This window comes from Vombatus ursinus, unplaced genomic scaffold (genome assembly GCF_900497805.2).
Source record: "Vombatus ursinus unplaced genomic scaffold, bare-nosed wombat genome assembly UNPS02014821.1, whole genome shotgun sequence".
Taxonomy (NCBI): Eukaryota; Metazoa; Chordata; class Mammalia; order Diprotodontia; family Vombatidae; genus Vombatus; species Vombatus ursinus.
Genome location: NW_020954599.1, coordinates 36,941,975 through 36,959,622, shown reverse-complemented (window position 1 = coordinate 36,959,622; position 17,648 = coordinate 36,941,975). Strand labels below are relative to the sequence as shown.

The 17,648-nt window shown below is 36.1% G+C and overlaps 1 protein-coding gene across 1 annotated transcript; it reads right to left on the bottom strand.

The window, feature by feature from the left end:
- Positions 1–4,237: 4,237 nt before the first annotated feature.
- Positions 4,238–4,730, bottom strand: LOC114024556 (40S ribosomal protein S14). Its single transcript, XM_027837599.1, has one exon. It carries the CDS (start codon positions 4,714–4,716, stop codon positions 4,270–4,272), a length of 447 nt encoding a protein of 148 aa, XP_027693400.1. The 5' UTR covers positions 4,717–4,730; the 3' UTR covers positions 4,238–4,269.
- Positions 4,731–17,648: the final 12,918 nt, after the last annotated feature.

The following is a 17,648-nucleotide window of genomic DNA, read 5'->3' as shown; positions in this document are numbered from 1 at the left end:
CTCTAGGATGCATATCAGCCCATGCCTGGCTTTCCTTTTCTTTATCACAGATTCTGGGAAGGAATAGTTACTTACCTCCAAGATTTCCATCATTTTCACTCATTGCAGTTCCTCTCTGTTAGTGAGAGTCAAATCCAGATGAACCTTGTTGGTGTTTCTACCATTTAAAGGATGAAAGTATCAAATATATAATCATATAATTATCAAATCAAGAAGAGTTAGATGTATGAAGCTTCATTTTGGTCTTTGTATTGTTTTAATAATGTTTGGACTTTATAAAATGACTTGCAAAAATCTTTTTTTTCCATAGAGGAGGTTAGAGTTGTTATAGATGTATAAATTACTTGGAAGTTAGTGTCAATAGAATGCTGGGTTTGTAGAAATGAATGAATGCTTATTATTTAGGAAATCATAACCTTAATTTTTTTGTTTTCTTTATATTTTATATTGGTGTAATTTTAAAATTTTATAAAATCATGACTAGTATAGATATGATATTTATAGATATTATAGCATAACAATCTTTTTTTCTAATATTTCATCTTGTGTAAGACCTTATAAATCTTGCACATCATGCAATAAAATTAACAAACGTGTTTTATAGCATTGACCTAGGATTTACAGAGGATAAAAATAAATATGTGACCAATCCTATAGAAATTATCGGTGGGATCCTGTTGCCTCTACAATAAAATATTAAATCCTTCTGGCATTTAAAACCATCCATAATTTTTCCTCTCATCTCTAGACTTATTTCATGCTCTTCTCCTTTACTAAATCTATATTGTAGTAAATTTGGAATATGAACTATTCTCCAAACTCAACCATCCATCTCCTACCTCTGCACATTTGCACAAGTTGTCTGACATGTAGGGAATGCATTCTATCCTTATTTTAGCTATCAGAATCCTTAAGATTTAACTTAAGTTACCTCTTCTCTGCATCTTCCCCTACCCCACCTTCCCAGTGAGAGCCCTCTTCTATGTCTATTTATCTTGAATTATATCTATTTCTCTATGTATTCTGGGATCCTAATGGCTATATACCAAATATTCCAGCTTCAGATCTTCCTACCATGCTGTCCCCCATTGATTCTGCTGTACCTCCCAACCTGGTGCCATGCTTACCTGATTGGTGAGAGCACACTATATCTAGCTGGTACCAGTCACTTGAATGCTTTCATGGCCATCTTCCTTCTGTGCCCTTTCCTATCACTCTCATCTCCCCACTGACCACTTTCCTCTTTCTGCTCTTAGAACAGCCATAAAATGAACACAATTGCCTCCAAGAGGGATTAAATCAATTGATTCCTCTTTCAACTGATGGTTCCACTTGCCAACCCTGTGACTTCCCAGACTTAAATGTCCTTACCTGGCCACTACTCCTGTATGTGTGTTATCCCCTCTTAATAGAATTCCTTGAGGGCAGGAGTAGTCTGTCTTTGTTGTTCCATCCCTATGTGCCTGGTACTTTATGAGAGCTTAATAAATACATTTCATTCATTCGTTCATTCATCACATTATATCACCACCACCATCACCCATATAATGTAAGCTTGTGATGGTAGAGATTCGTTTCAGTTTTTATCTTTGCATTTTCAGTACTAGCATAGCATCACATATGTAGCAGGCACAATATACATGTTTGTCAAATAGAACAGAATTGAAGAAGTTTATAATCTTTTTGGGGATATGGCATATACTTGGGAAAAGCTAAGTAAAGAAATGAGGTTGTTCATGATAAGTGCTACAGATTCTTAATTGCTACAATATTGCTAGATTTGGATCCGATTTGAGTTGGACAAGGGGATTCTAGAATGGGAGAATGGCTTGAATCAAGGTTAAAAAAGATGGAAAAGGAAGGACAAGATTTGGGTGTCAATTACTAGACTATTCTAGTTGAAACATAAGGGTTTATTTGATGGGGACTGTGTAAGAAGTTTGCAAAAACAAGATAATTCAGATCAGGGGGTCCTTAACCTGTGTGTGTGGGGGGGGGGACTCCTCTACTTTGACATTCTGGTAAATCTTATCAAATTATTTCTCAGAATGTTTTGTTTAACATAATTAAAGGAAAACTTAAATTGCAAGTAAAGTCTAGTGACAATAAAGATAGAATTTATTTTTATTCTACACAAGTTTATATGTCACCTGAAACTTATCCACAGATTCCTTGGGGTTAGGAAACCAAATCCTGGTTTAATAATCTTTGCTCCGGATCACGTAGGACCTTCAACATGGTCAGGATGAGGAGTTGGAATGTGGACATTGGTAGACTGGGTATCAGTGAACTGTGGTGAGCATTTTCTTAAAATGTTTCAATTACAATGTGATGTGTTACAGAGCCTTCACTTCTTGACACCTGAGAATATTGCTACTTGTACCGTCCCTTTTTGGTATAGATGAACTTGCATATGTTTTTAAGCCTAATCACTAATACATCTCTGGGTCTATTTGTCCAAGACATCACTGAAGGCTCAGAACTAAGCTAATCACATAACAATGCCAGCAAGAAATAGGTGATCACAGCTCTGTTATGATCAGTAAATGGAGCCCTGATTAGGTCTTGTCCAGCCTTCCAGTTCCTCAGAAGCTGGATTCTTGTGATTTCTCCTCGCAGTCCTTTCAAGCACTTGTATCTTTCTTTTTTACTTGCAGGCTTCCTAACAGAGTGCCCATTACACCAACCAGGCATTTGTCTATTGCAGAGTCTGTAAACTTGTTTCTAAATATTTTGATAACTGAATTCTAATATTATTAGTTTCCTCTGTGATTCTGTGCATTTTTATTTTGTGCATTCAAAATCAGTTTTTTTTCCCCTAAGAAATGGTGGTTAATTTCAACAGACTGCCTAAGGGCTACACACACACACACACACACAAACAGGTAAAAAACTCATTCTGTTCATTGTGTATTCGTTTTTATTTTATTTATTTTATTCTGAACTTGAAAAATAAAACTAGCATTCCCATGGTATAGCACAATGATTACCCAAAAAAGATGATTACACGTGAAAATGAAAGTGTATTATGTACAACTTGTTATTCCTCTTAAATATGTAATAAAGTTACCATGTAACTTTCTCCAGTAATGGCCTTTTCCATCTCTTTATGTTGGAAAGGAGGTGGTATGACATAGTACAAAGAGTGCCACATTTAGAGTCACAGTACCTGGGTACAAATGCTATCTCTTGGACATATTACTCATTCTCTCTGAACTTTTCTCTCCTTATCTTTAAAATGAGAGGGCTGCGTTAGATACCTTCTAGGAACATTTCCTATGATCCTAAGATACCATGTCTACTTGGTCTTTGTGACTCAAGAACTGCATTATATCTCCCATCTCAGTGTCTTTGGGATGACTATCCCCTATGCTTGGAATGCACTCATTGTTCTTCTCACAGAGGATAGAGCACTGGGCCTGGAGTCAGGAAGACCTGAGTTTAAATTTTATCTTAAACCCCTACTAGCTGTGTGACCCTGGGAAAATCACTTAACCTTTGTCTGCCTCAGTTTCCTTATCTATAAAATGGAGATAATAATAGCACCTATCTCACATGGTTATTGTGAGGATCAAATGAGATCATAATTGCACAGCCTAGCATAGTGTCTGGTATGTAATGTGTACTTAATAAATTCTTGTTCCCCTTGTCCCTTTCAGAATCCCTAGTTTTCTTTAAGACCCAGCTCCAGCATCATGTTGTACATGAATCATTTCTTGATCCCCACCAAATGCTAGTACTTCTCCCACCCTCATCTTCTTTTGTCTATTTTGCATATTCCTGAATGTGTAAATGCTATTTTTCACATTAAAACTGGAAGCTCCTTGGGACTTGAACTGTTTTCATTTTTTCTTTGTGACCCCAATACCTAGTATAGTGCCTGGAATGTTTTTGAAATAAGTGCTCATTGATTAATTGATTAATCATACCACTGATGACTGAGAACTTAACATAATTCTCACAATTCACAAGAAGTCAGATTACAGTTCAGCCACAACACCAATTCTCTCACATACCAAAAATAATTCAATTTAACTAACATTTTATTTTATGCCTACCATATACAATTCATGGTTCTATGTTCTAGGTAGTAAATAAACAAAAGCAAAATAAATTTTTAAAAAATTGTTGTTCTTTAAGAATTTGTATTGTACTGGAATCCTAGGATACTATTCAGAGCCTTGACCTAGGGCACTTTACTTTTCTTTTTTTTTTTTTTTTGGACCATTGTGACACTTTTATTGACAAAAATAATCCAGCAGACAATATTCACAGACGGCGACCACGGCAAGCACCCTTTCTGCGAGTACTGTCAGAGGGGATTGAAGTGACATCCTCAATCCACCCAATCTTCATTCCATAACTTGCCAGGGCGGACTGTGCGCCAGGGCCACGGGTCTTAGTCCTATTTTCCCCTGTGGCCCAAAGTTTGATGTGAAGGGTAGTGATGCCTAGTTCTTTACATCTCTGGGCAACATCCTGAGCAGCCAGCATAGCAGCATAGGGAGAAGATTCATCTCTGTCAGCCTTGACCTTCATCCCACCAGTTACTCGGCAGATGGTTTCTTTGCCAGAGAGATCAGTCACGTGGACAAAGGTGTCATTGAAGGAAGCAAAGATATGGCAGACACCAAACACATTCTGTCCCTCTGCAACTTGAGGTCCAGGGCTGATAACCTGCTCTTCCTTCCTTTCCTTCCCCTTGCGAGGTGCCATTTCTGCTCCTCCGCTTGGGCCACCGACACCAAAAAGGGAAAGCAGACAGTCCCCTAGGGCACTTTTCAAAGCTTGTATGTAGGAGCTACGGTTTTATGAACATGAATACAAAATAATGATAGTGGTATTTTAAAAAAGAATAATTTGACATGTACAAAAATATTTATAGCAGCTCTTTCTGTGGTGGCAAAGAACTGGAAATTGAGGGGATGCCCATCAGTTGGGGAATGGCTAAACATGTTGTGGTATATGAATGTAATGGAATACTATTATGCTATAAGAAATGATGAGCAGGCAGACTTCAGAAAAACCTGGAAAGACTTATATGAACTGATGCTGACTGAAGTGAGCAGAACCAGGAGAACATTATATACAGTAACAGTCACATCATACGATAATTAGCTTTGCTAGGCTTACCCCTTCTTAGCAATGCAGGGATCTAAGACAACTCCAAAATACTCATGATGGAAAGTGCTGTCCACCTACAGAAAAATAACTATGGAATCTGAATGCAGATTGAAGCATATTATTTACTCTCTCTGTATCTCTCTCTGTGTCCCTGTTTCTGTCTCTCTGTCTCCCTCTCTGTTTCTTCTTTCTTGTGGTTTCTTCCATTGGTTCTAATTCTTTCTTACAATGTGAAAATTCTTCATCAATGTGAAAATATGCTTAATATGAAAGTATATATTGAGCCTATATAAGTTATATGCCATCTTGGGGTGGGAGGAGGGGAGAGATGGGGAGAAAATTTAGAAATCAAAATCATATGGAAGTGAATGTTGAAAACTAAAAATAAATATATTTATTTTTTTAAAAAAATTCGTGCCAGTATGCTTAACAAAATCATAGTATAGCAGATAGAGAGCTAGTTTAGAGTCAGGACAGACCTGGATTCAAGCCTTACCTCTGACACAACCTAGATGTATGACCCTGGCCAAGTCTATCAACCTCTCAGTGTCTCAAGCAATTTCTCTTAAGAGTTAGTCCTATTATTAATTTATATAAGAATGTTGTGAAAAGGATTCAGTCCAGGAGTAGAGGTGGTGTCTTTGGTTGCAAAACCTATTCCAGGTGACAATTAAAAAATAGTCCCAAATAGAAACATCTACAGGAGTGAGAGATTTGAGTGTGAGTCATAGGAGAGGAACAGGTTGGAAAATTGGAAGTCATCTTCATGCAAGTAGTAAATAAAGTTAAGAGCATTGTGTCTTCCAGAAACACTGACATGCCTTGAACAATGCACCTTTTACAACATGTAATGAGTTGTAAATAGTAATATAGTCTATATATTTAGGAAATCTATGCTAAAGAATGTGAAAGGAAATCAACAATTATTGAAAAATTGGGGTTTTGGGAAGAATATTTCCTCGGAAGAATGTGAGAGCCTTCATAACGATAAAGAATCCTGTGGGGGCTGATGCTGAGTCCAAAGCGAACATCAGGGTAAAGAGAAAAATGATTAGGACATTAAATGCAATTAGGAACCTGGATACAGATGCTTCAGCCTAAGGAAAGACATTTATCTTTTGTGGAGGATCACAATGGTTTGTACCACTGATACTGTGAATCTAGTAAAACGCTCATTGATCACATATAAAAAAAATAAAATGAAAGTTTAGTTATATTTAGAGTTTATCTGGTAAGTCACAACGCCATGTCATTTAACTCTTGACAATTTACTCTCTTAAATCATACTTTAACTACCTTTACTTGGTGTCCTCAACTGGATTCTAAACACTGTCTCCTTCCTGCCCTCCCCCTTTTTTAGATTCTTTCATGTATTATCTGTCCATAGAATGCAAAATCTTGGAGCAGTGACTATTTTTCTTTTTCTTTATATTTGTATTCTCAGCATTTGACATAGTGCTTGGCATATAGCCAGCACTTAATAAATGCTTACTGACAGAACACCTGAAAGCAGACATATTTCTTCTTCTTCTCCTTCTTTTTCTTCTGTTCTTCATCCTCCTCCCTTTTCTCCTCTTCCTCCTCCTTCACTTCTTCTCCCTCCTCTTCCTCTTTGAAGTGTCTAGTGTAATATAGGACATATGTTAATGTGGTGTAATAAGATGAGCCCTTGATTTGGAATCTAAAGTCCTAGTTTCACCAGTTCCTAACCTTGTTACCTTAGGTGAGTCATTTTCCAACTTTCAACCTCAGTTTATTCATCTGTAAACTTAAGTAATGTTTTCATAATCTGCCTTAGTGGGTTATGAGAATCGCAGATTTGCAGCTGGAAGAGAATTTATAGGTCATCTAGTTCAGGGATTCTTAAACTTTTTCCACTCTTCACTCCTTTTCACATAGGAAATTTTTATGAGTCCCTGAGTAGATAGGTATATAAAATAAGTATACAAATCAAACATTTACTGATAATAAATCATAAAGAAATTTATTTTGAAACAATTCTTTAGTATACATATAATTTTACCATTTATTAAAGACAAAGCAAATTTGCATACTAATGAGATGGATGTGCTTGTTTATTTTTACATAAAGATATAAATCTTGATGGAATATATGATACTGCAGAATATAGAGCATCTTCAATGTTTTTCAGAGTTGATTAGTATTTTGGTTTTATAATCATCAGTGCTGTGTTCAAAACCAAGGCTGCAGTGAAGTTGCACGACGCAACATGGGCAAATGTTGCCACAAACACCTTGGATTCATTACCCCTTAAGTTTTGATCGTTCACATTCAGAAACTTTTTACTGTTGCCAAATTTTTTGCGACCCCCACATTCAGTTACATGACCCTATATGGGGTCACAACCCACAATTTGAGAAACACTGCATTCTAGTCCAATCCCTCATTTTATAGATGAACCCACATGGCTAAGTGAACTTTCCAAACTCACAAACATGGTGTAGTCATATTGCAATTTGAACCCAGGTCCTTTGACTTCAAATTCAGCCTTCTTTCCACTGTACACTGCAGATCAAAAGAGATAATATATGTAAAGTGCTTTCTAAACTGTAAAGTGTTATGTAAATGTGGACCAGTATTATAATAGCTACTCAGTGAATAATTGTTGATTCATTTGCTATACAAAATAACCTCTGTTCCTGCACTTCACCATCTGTTAGTCTTTTATGACTAAAGTGCCATTCAAATTCGTCATTTTAATAATTTTTCCTAGTCCTATTCTGTGGGCTAGAATAGTAAAAAAGAAAAACTATGACATGCTCCCCTCATCCTAAGTATGTTTTCTTGCTAGTTTTCCTTATGCTCCACTTATCTAATCAGTTGCCAAATCTTGACATTTCTACCTCCTCATTCCTTTTTTTCAATACATTCTCTTTACTCAAACAACCACCCCCTTATTTCAAGACCTCTTCACATCTTGCCAAGAGTGTTGCCGGGCCTTCTAATTGTTCTCTGAGAATTGTTTCTCCCCACTCCTGCCTGTCTTCTACACCTCTGTCTGAGTGAATTTCCTTAAGCATAGATCTGTCCACATTACTCTTTTACTCAGTAGACTCAGTTCCCTCCCTTTTGCCTATTATATAAAATATAATATCCTTTGTTTACCTTTAAAAGCCCTTCACAACCTAGCACAAATCTCTTTCCAGGGTCATTGGATATTACTCCTCCTCCTGCATTTTGTAATCTAGTCAAACTGACATTTTCTCTCTTCTTCACATAGAATTCTCCATCTCCTATCTTGATACCTTTGCATTGGCTGTCCCCACATGCCTGTCCCTCTGTTCCTTTCAAGGCCTAAGTCATGCAGAAACTTCTATATAAAGGCTTTCTTCTCAGTCCCTGTGACTAGTGTTTTTCCTTCCAAACTCCTTTCTCTCTCTCTCTCTCTCTAACTTATTAGAATATAAACTACTTGCAGATATGGATTGTTTCTATCTTTGTATCCCCCTACCTAGTACAGTGTCTGGTGCATAGTACATGCCTAATGCATGCTTTTTGAATGATTGATTGCTGTTCAGTAAGAAGTATGTGTTTAGGAATTTTTTCCCAATTCAAAAATCAAAGATTTATTATCTAATGATTTAACTAAGTCAAATTCATAATTCTATTCATTTTAGGGGTTTTAGACATGTAAAATATGTGTGTTTGCATATATATACCACCCTATTGTACCTCATGCACTTATTTCTACTTATAAATATAAGCACACATGTATACATATACACACAGTTATTAGCTGATTTAAAAGGAAAAAGATTTAAAATAGTTATTCCATGTGAGCTCCCTCCAAATTCCTTTGGCTCAGTAAGATGTAAGTTTCTTGTTAGAATAGAATATTTTTTTGTATTTTTAAAACATTTTATTCATTCATTCATTCGTTTGTTTATTTGTATATTTGGAAACAGTTTAGCAGAGTGCTGTGCCCATACTAGGAACTTAACAAATATTTGTAGAATTTAACATAATTGATTCACTACAAATTTATTTCTGTTATTTCTAAATTAAATTGTTGTAATATGTTATCTATGCTGGCAAGCTGACGAGTGAGGGGTACATTGCCATAATCTAGGTGTGAGTTGATAAGCCTGAACTCCCAAAGAGCATTTGTAAATTAAGCTAGTACAAGAGATCTCTTATTAACTGTTAAAAATGTATTATACAGCTGTCCTGAAATCTTTACAAGACCAAAACTTATGGCTTAATTAGCCTTGATAATCTATAAAATTTGTGCACTTCAGAGTTTGGTTCATATAGGGACTTTTCATATATGTTTACTTCATTGTGGCTGTTAGCTGAAGTACTCTAGTTAGAAAGCCAATGAAAGGAGAACTCTTAAAATACTGAAGATTTTATCCAATATTTGTGAAATAAAGGCCTGAATTTCTTGACATTTCTTGCCCTTGTATTCAGTTATCTTTCCTTTTGCCTTTGAGCCTTTGCCTAAGCTGCCTGGAAATGTTTATAATGCCGTCTCTTTACCTGCCTGCCATTTCAAATCCATTTTTTAAAATTACTGCTAAAGACCCTCCACTTCCAAAGTATTTTTGCTTATTATTTTCCAAACCACTGACATAGTCTCACTTCATGGTCTTATGGTCCTTTTATGAATAATTAAAATATTGGTGAGAACTTTTGGAAAATAGAGGGAAAAAAGGCAAAGCACCTAGTTATTTTAAATCTCTTCTTCCTGACTAGAGGTTATCTATTATTTCATTTCGTAGCTACCACTTCTGCTTATGCTTTCTTCTCTACCCCACCCCCCCAGCTCCACTCTCATTCAACCTGAGGATGATCATCTGAGTCACAGAAGAAGCTGTCAGTGTGATCATTATTTGGCCACACACCTACTATCTCTCTACCATTTTAAATACCTTATGTATATTAAACACAGTTCACTTCCTGGTAAATCTGAGTTGGGGGAAAGGGAAATGGAAATATGATCTGGCAAGGTAGTATCTGGTACTTTTGGGAAGATTACCAACTTAGTAGAAAATGGATTGCTTAGGGCACATTTTTTTTTCTTACGGATAGTAATAGTGCCTATTTATAGGCCAAGGCACAGTACAGTTCACCACGAGCATTTGTTTCTTCACTATTTAAAATTCTGTCCATCATATGAGATGCTTCAGGACTGAGGGGAACAGATGCTGCTTCTCAGATTTCTTTTAAAAAATAGTATTTCTGGTGTTTTGAGAAACCTTTCCATGTTAAGTTTCAGTTTGGGGTCTTAATCATACACTTTTTTATTGAGAAACCACTCAAGCATTGTATCCTTGCAGCATATCAAACCAAAGTTATCACACTTGATCCCAAATTCTTAGTGCTGGGCAGTAACTCTTGGAAGTAGAATGTGACCAAGATAAGGAGGCGACTTTATGTATCTTGAGAATGTATGATTAGCTTGCGGCAGTCCCATTACAACAACAGAGGTATTTACTTAACCCTGAACACCTGTTCACCCTATTTCTGGGCATTTCCACAAACAATTCCTATGTCCGAGTGGAAAGGTACCCTACTTGCAGCCAGGAAAATCTGGGTTCTAATTTTGAAATGTATTAGACTCATAATCCAGGGCAAGGAATTTAATCTCTGTGAGCCTCAGTTTCCTTATCTCTAAAATGATGGGGGTTGGGTTACATGGCCTCTCAGGTATCTTCCAACTCTAAATCCATTATCATGGAATCACAGAATCTGAGAATTGAGGGGGCCTCTATAGCCATCTAGTCCAACCTTTATATGAAAGAATACCCATGATAACATAATCAGTAAGGGGCTGCCTAGCATCCACTTGAAGACCTCCAATGAGAGGGATGCTACCACCTTGCAAACCATAACATCTTGCTGTTGGACAGCTCTAATTTTGAGGAACTGTTTTCTGACATAAAGCCTAAACTTGCTTTTTTCAACCCATTGATCCTAGTTCTGTTTTCTAGGGCCAAACGGAACAATTGTAATTTCTTCTCCACAGGTCAGCCCTTTCAACGCTTGATCACAGCTAATTTGTTCCCACTTGAGTTTTTTTTTTTCTTTAATCTAGACATGCCCAGTCCCTAGACTACTCCTGCATGTCAAGGACTGAAGGTTTTTCACTATCCTTATTGCCCTCCTTGGAACACTCTACAGTTTATGAATGTTTTGTTTTTGTTTTTGTTTTTTTCCTGAAGCCATGGTGCTCAAAACTGAACACAATAGTCTATGTGGTCTGATGGAAGCAGAATATAACGGAATTACTACTTCCTTGTTCTTGGAATCTGGGTTTTTCCCAAATCACGTCAAGATAACATTAAGTTTTTGTGGCTGCTGTAACACACTGCTGATTCACACGGACCTTCAAGTCCACTAAACCCCCAGGTACTTTTCATAACAACTGTTGTCTATCCGTGTCTCTCCAATCTTATATTTAATTATGAATTTCATTTTATTAGATTCAATACTTTAGCCTGCAAAGATCTTCTGGATCCTGACTCACAACCCAGTGTGTTAGGCATCCCTCCTAGATTTGCGTTATCTGAAATTTTGATCGCATATCATCTATACCTTTATATAAACCATTAAAATGTTAAATGTTCCAGGGCTACAGTTCCCTGGGATACTTTACTGGACATCTTCAGCCATATTGACAGTGAACCATTAACGACTATTCTTTGAGTCTGGCCATCCAACCAGTTTTGAATTGCTCTGATTGTATTATCATTTACTCCATTATCTCCCCATTTATCCCCATAAAATAGTATGAGATATATTATCAAAAGCTTGTTAAAATCTGGGTAAACCATATCAACTGCATTTCCCTTATCTACTTGTTTATTAATTCTATCAAAAAGGAAATGAGGTTAGTTTGATATGACCTGTTCTTGATGAAGCCCTGCTGACTTTTTGTAATTAATGCTTACCTTTCTATATGTTTGCCATCCATCTCTTTAATGATCCTTTCTACAATTTTCCCAGGAATCAATGTCATGCTCACTGGCTTTTAGTTTGCGACTGTTTTCTTCCTTCCCTTTCTCTCTCTGGTCCTGTTCCTGACTTTCTGAATTTTAAGACCATGCCACTGCCCAGAATACCTTCTTTCATTGTCTAACCCATCATTTTTTAACTCTTTTTTGCATATCATTTTCCCCTATTAAAATGTAGAGCAGCTAGGTGGTACAGTGGTGAGGGCACTAGGCTTTAAATCAGGAAGACTGTAAATTCAAGATTGTAAAGAGGGGAAAGTGAGATGAGAACACTGGTGATGGGCTAGAGCTAGAACAACAGAGAGGCATGGAGGAGCAAGAGGTAATGGAGATGTGAGGCACAGGGAAAGATTGAAAGACAAGAATCTTTGATCAAATAATTTCTGAGATCAAAATAGCATAAGTGACACAATGATGACTGATGGTGAGATGAAGGCTATGACCACCCCTTTAGGTGGAGGAGGTAGAGTATAGCTTTAGTTTAGGGAAACTGAAGAGACTGATGAGAGGCCAGGGAGTTTGAGGGGATATCAACATCAATTAATCATCAATTATGCGATTACTATGTGCCATGCAGTGTGCTGGGCCCTGAGGATCCAAGTACAAAGAATGAAATAATTCTTACTGGTAATGAACTTATGTTCTCATGGTGGATAAAAGTAGTGCATTTAAAATATATACAGAAGAAATATTAAGTTTATGCACACACTCACAAAGTAATTAAACACAAGGTAGTTGGGGAGATCATGAAAGGCTTCACATAGAAGATGATGCCTGAGCTACATTTTAAAGGAAGAAAGAGAATCTATGAGGTTTCCCCTAAGAAGGAAACCATTTTGACTTGGGGGTTAGCTCTTGCAGAGCAGATATAGTGCCTTATATGAGAAACAGAGAGAAGATCAACTTTTTTTAATGAGTCACAGAGTGTGGGAGGGGGAGTAATGGCCAGTGAAGTTAGAAAGATAAGTTAAGGTTAGGCTGTGTAAGGCTTTAAAATCGAAACAGAGGAATTTATATTTTATCAGAGGCAATAGGAAGCCATCACAGTTGGCTGAGTAAGGGAGTAGCTTGATCACACCTGTGCCTAAGAAAAATTATACTAGCCACAGTGTGTAGGATGAAATACACTGGGTCAAGACTTGGAGTAAGGAAACCAATTAGAAGGCTGTTACAATAGTCTTGGTGAGATATGATGAAGGCCTGAACTAAGGTGATAGTTGTATGAATGAAGTATATATCATCACAAAGTATAGGACAGGGGCTAGATGATTGAGAAAGTCTTTAAACCATAAATTGGTCCCCATGAGAAATAAGGATGAGTGATCTGAATTCAGGTAGATCATAACAAGAGTCTTGATGGCATGAAATAGATGGATCAAGTGAAACTCAAAAGAAAAATTTGCATTATAATGGTGGACAAGGAAGTGTCTGGAAGTTCTCTATTGCCACTGGCCCACTTTGTCTGGGAGCATGAAAGAGTAACCCAAGGTGAAGCTAGCCTATGATGCAATGTCTTCTAACTAGAATCAGGTTTCATAGCCAGTCACAATGCTTAAATACTACAGTCTTCTGTAATCCCATTCATAAAATATAATGTCTCCCCCCTTCTCAGAAGGATGATTAAGTTATATCTCTAGAATATTATGAGGTTTTGAGTAAATAATACTTTGAGGAAATTTATGTTTATTATCCATTTTTATAATGAAGATGATGAAGTCAGAACTTAAAAAAGAAAATGTTCAAAAAATCATCAGCTTCTAATGCATTTTTTGAAAATGAGCCACAATAAATTGACCTTTGTTAATATTTCTACATTTTCTCTTTGTCCTATCCATCTTCCAAATCCCTGTTTTTATTATCTCTATAGGAAAAAAATCACAAAAAACTTCCTATTTTCCAAGCTCACTTAAAACTGATTTATACTAATCAAATTTCAGCTGAAGTGCTGCCATTTTGAATTTTTACTTTTTTTTCAAACACATCTTAGAATTAGTACTCTCATCACATCACTGATACATATTAATACTTTTATCAGAGTAGTATAAATTTTCACATTCTCTCTCTCTCTTTCTGTCTCTCACTCTCTGTCTCTCCCTCACCTTTCTCTTTTTTACCTAAATGGCATAGTGGACAAAGTGCCTGAAGTCAGAAAGACTCATCTTCTAATATAACCTCAAACACTAGCTGTGTGACACTGGGCAAGAGACACTTAACTCTGTCTCAGTTTCCTCATCTGTGAAATGAACTGGAGAAGGAACTAGCAAACCACTCCAATATCTTTTCCAAGAAATCTCCAAACCGGGTCATGAAAAATCAAGCATGACTGAAAAATGAATGAACAGCACTCTATCCACTGTGCCACTTACTTCCCCTATATAAATATTAGTTGTTATTATTATTATTAGTTAAAAGCATGGCCAGTTTGACCAACAGTAAGCCAGAATTCATCATTGTCATTGACAAAGGGCTCTGATAGGTCTTCTCCAAACCATTTAATATTTGAACTTTTGTAGATGGAAAAAAAAGCCCAATATTTTCCCTTACTGATGGATTTGTATTGTCATCATGTATCTACACTGTATCAATGTAAATATTTCAAAGAAAGTATTACTAGTACTACTTTCAATTAGAGTATTACTAGTACTACTTTCAATTAGAACATAAATAACAATGATGAGTCTTTCTTTCTTTATCCTTGAAGCAAGGACACATTTAATTTTAAGTCCTATTTAGAATGTGCCCCAAAGGCTGCTGGTTGGTTTTCCTAGTCTGTATTCCAGAAAATGTAGGAATCTTTATGGATTCATACACACACACACACACACACACACACACACACACATATGTATACACACACATATATATGCACACACATATATACATATATATAATATATACACATGCATACACATATGTATGTATCATACTGCAACTATAGGAAATGTAGGAATCTATAGATTACTAGTTATAGATAACTTCATTTTTCTTTTTCTTGCCATCAGGAGCAAGATATTTCATAGGATTGTAGTTCTGGAGCTAGAAGTGACTGAATCTCTGGGAGAAAAATCAGTGAACTTGGAGATGAAGATTTCAATCTTTATATCTATGTCTATAGATATAGATGAAAAATGTATACACACATATTAAAGGTTAACTTGGATGATTAATTCAAGAATTTGGAGGAAATAATATTAAATGATATAATCTTAGTATTTCTCATCAGACCTAAAAGACATGGAAGTATCCAAGTAATGACAAGTCTAGTGAAACAAAAGCAAACACTCAAGTATATACCGTATTAGAAAAACATCTCTAACTATGCTTTTAGGCTGTATTTTCAGAATTACTTACATTTTACTTCTGACCTAGGATTATGGTTTGCTGCAAAGGTGGGGTGGGGTGGAAAGGGAGAGAATACTGATGGACTATTTTTCCCCAGAGAATCAGTACCACTAATGAGATTGATCTGTAAAGGAACATTGCTATAGCAATGCCTGCTTTGGTGGCATTGCTTCTCCTTGCTTCTGACACCTATAGTTCAACTCTTTCCCCCCACTTCTCCTCTGGAGGGATGACAAGGAAAAGAAAAATGAATGTTTTCCTCTTTTGGTCTCTGGAGCTATGACCTAGGGTAGCATGCTGTATTGGGAAGAGTGCTAAACTGAGTCAGGAGGCTTGGTTTTGATACTTACTATTCAACCCTGGTCAAGTCACTTGTATAAAATGGAAATTTTATATGACCTTGTCATAAAAAAGGTATTCTATAAATGCCAAAAAATAAATGAATAAACAACAAATCAATATTTTTAAATGTCAGTGTCCAGATTCTATTTTAGTTTTATAATGCAGCATTAAGCATAGTGCAGGGTATCCACATGATGAACTATATGTTTATATTAAATGAAACATATCTTCTTAGTGGGAGTGTTCTGTGAGGAAATATGCTAAATACACCATTTTAATACACTCAGTCTATCAGCAAGTATACTGTTTACTTTAGCTACTTTAAGTACTGTGACAGTCAACATAGAACAAATCAACTTTGACTTTTTACAGCTGGAAGGGATATTTTAGAACCAGTCAGCACATTTTAAAGATGTGAGATGCTCATTGGATTGTGAATTCCTCAAGGGCTGGGATTATCTTTTGATTTTCTTTTTATCTTCTCCTCCCACTTAATTCAGTACCAGGAACATGGTAGATGCTTAACAAATGCTTATTGAATGACTGAGGCCCAGAGAAGTTTCCCCATTGCCACATGGATAGCTAGTAGGATGTCATAAAATTGAGATAATGCAGTAGAATTAGCCACAATTGAGAATAGTGACATAGCAAGATTTTAAATTATAATTATTGATGTAATTTCAATAATTGTCCATCCTCTGATTTTCCTTACAATTCAAGTGATACGTCACAAAACCAAAGCTAGCACTTGGGAAGCAGTATCAGAAGGAAAGAACTGAAGGATAGTTTGTTGTTCTTGTTGTTAGAAAATTTCTTACATGATAAAAAAATTGTTATTTCTAAAACATTAGAACTATAAGAAACAACAAATATAATGAATACAGAGAGACGTTGAAAGACATATGTGAACTGATCCAAAATAAATAAGCAGAGTCAGGAAAACAATATATAAAATGACTACAACAATCACAAAATAATAAAAAAAATTATTGCAGATTTGTTAAAAAGCCTGCCCCCCAAAAGAAATCTGAGAAGACCCTCACCACTCCTTTGCAAAAGTCTACTGTTTGTAGAACATTGCATAGATTATCAGTTTTTTTTTTTTGATGTATTGGTTAGGTTTGCTGATGTTTTCCTAAAAAAAAAATAATATTTTTTGCTATATGGTGTGACTATCTTGGTGGGCAGAGAGAGAAGGATACAGGAAGAAATTTGGGTATATATTACCTATATATAAAATATAAGTAGATTTTATTTTAAAAATAATTATTAAAGCCTCATGATTTTTTTCAACACATTTATGCAAATCTAATTTTATATGTCCCTTTTTTCCATTGTCAGAAACATCAATAAAATATGGTATTACAAATTCATACTCAAGCACTGCAGTGTGGCCACGGGTTGGGTGGTTTTTCAAAATGCCATGTAAGGAGAATAATCTCACAATTCCTACAAAGATGGAAACCTTTTGAACATTGACCTGGTAATAGACCATATGTCTGTCATCAGAGGACCTATGCAACTAAGTACAGAGACCTTTTTGTCTCCTGCCGGCCCCCTCTTAGTTTAGGTTTGATTTTGGAACAAAATGAGACACTTGTAGGAAATTCATCAGATAATAAAAGGAAATTTACTTATCCATAGCAGTAGAAAGATATTCAACAAATATGTGCATTGGCGATACCCTGAGTTGTTTCATATGAGTGAAGTATCCTTGCCTGAGTTGTCCATAGGATTCCTGGAGCTCTTCATGAAGCTACCAGGAAGTAATGTTGACAGCCTCTTTCTTTAGTCCTCTGATCCTTTTAAGTCTTGTCAATAGCCTCAATACATTTTAAGGGGGGAAAAAACTAACCTAATTTG

Coding starts and splice junctions, on each gene's coding strand:
- LOC114024556 (XM_027837599.1), bottom strand. CDS start 4,716: ATGGCACCTCGCAAGGGGAAGGAAAGGAAGGAAGAGCAGGTTATCAGC.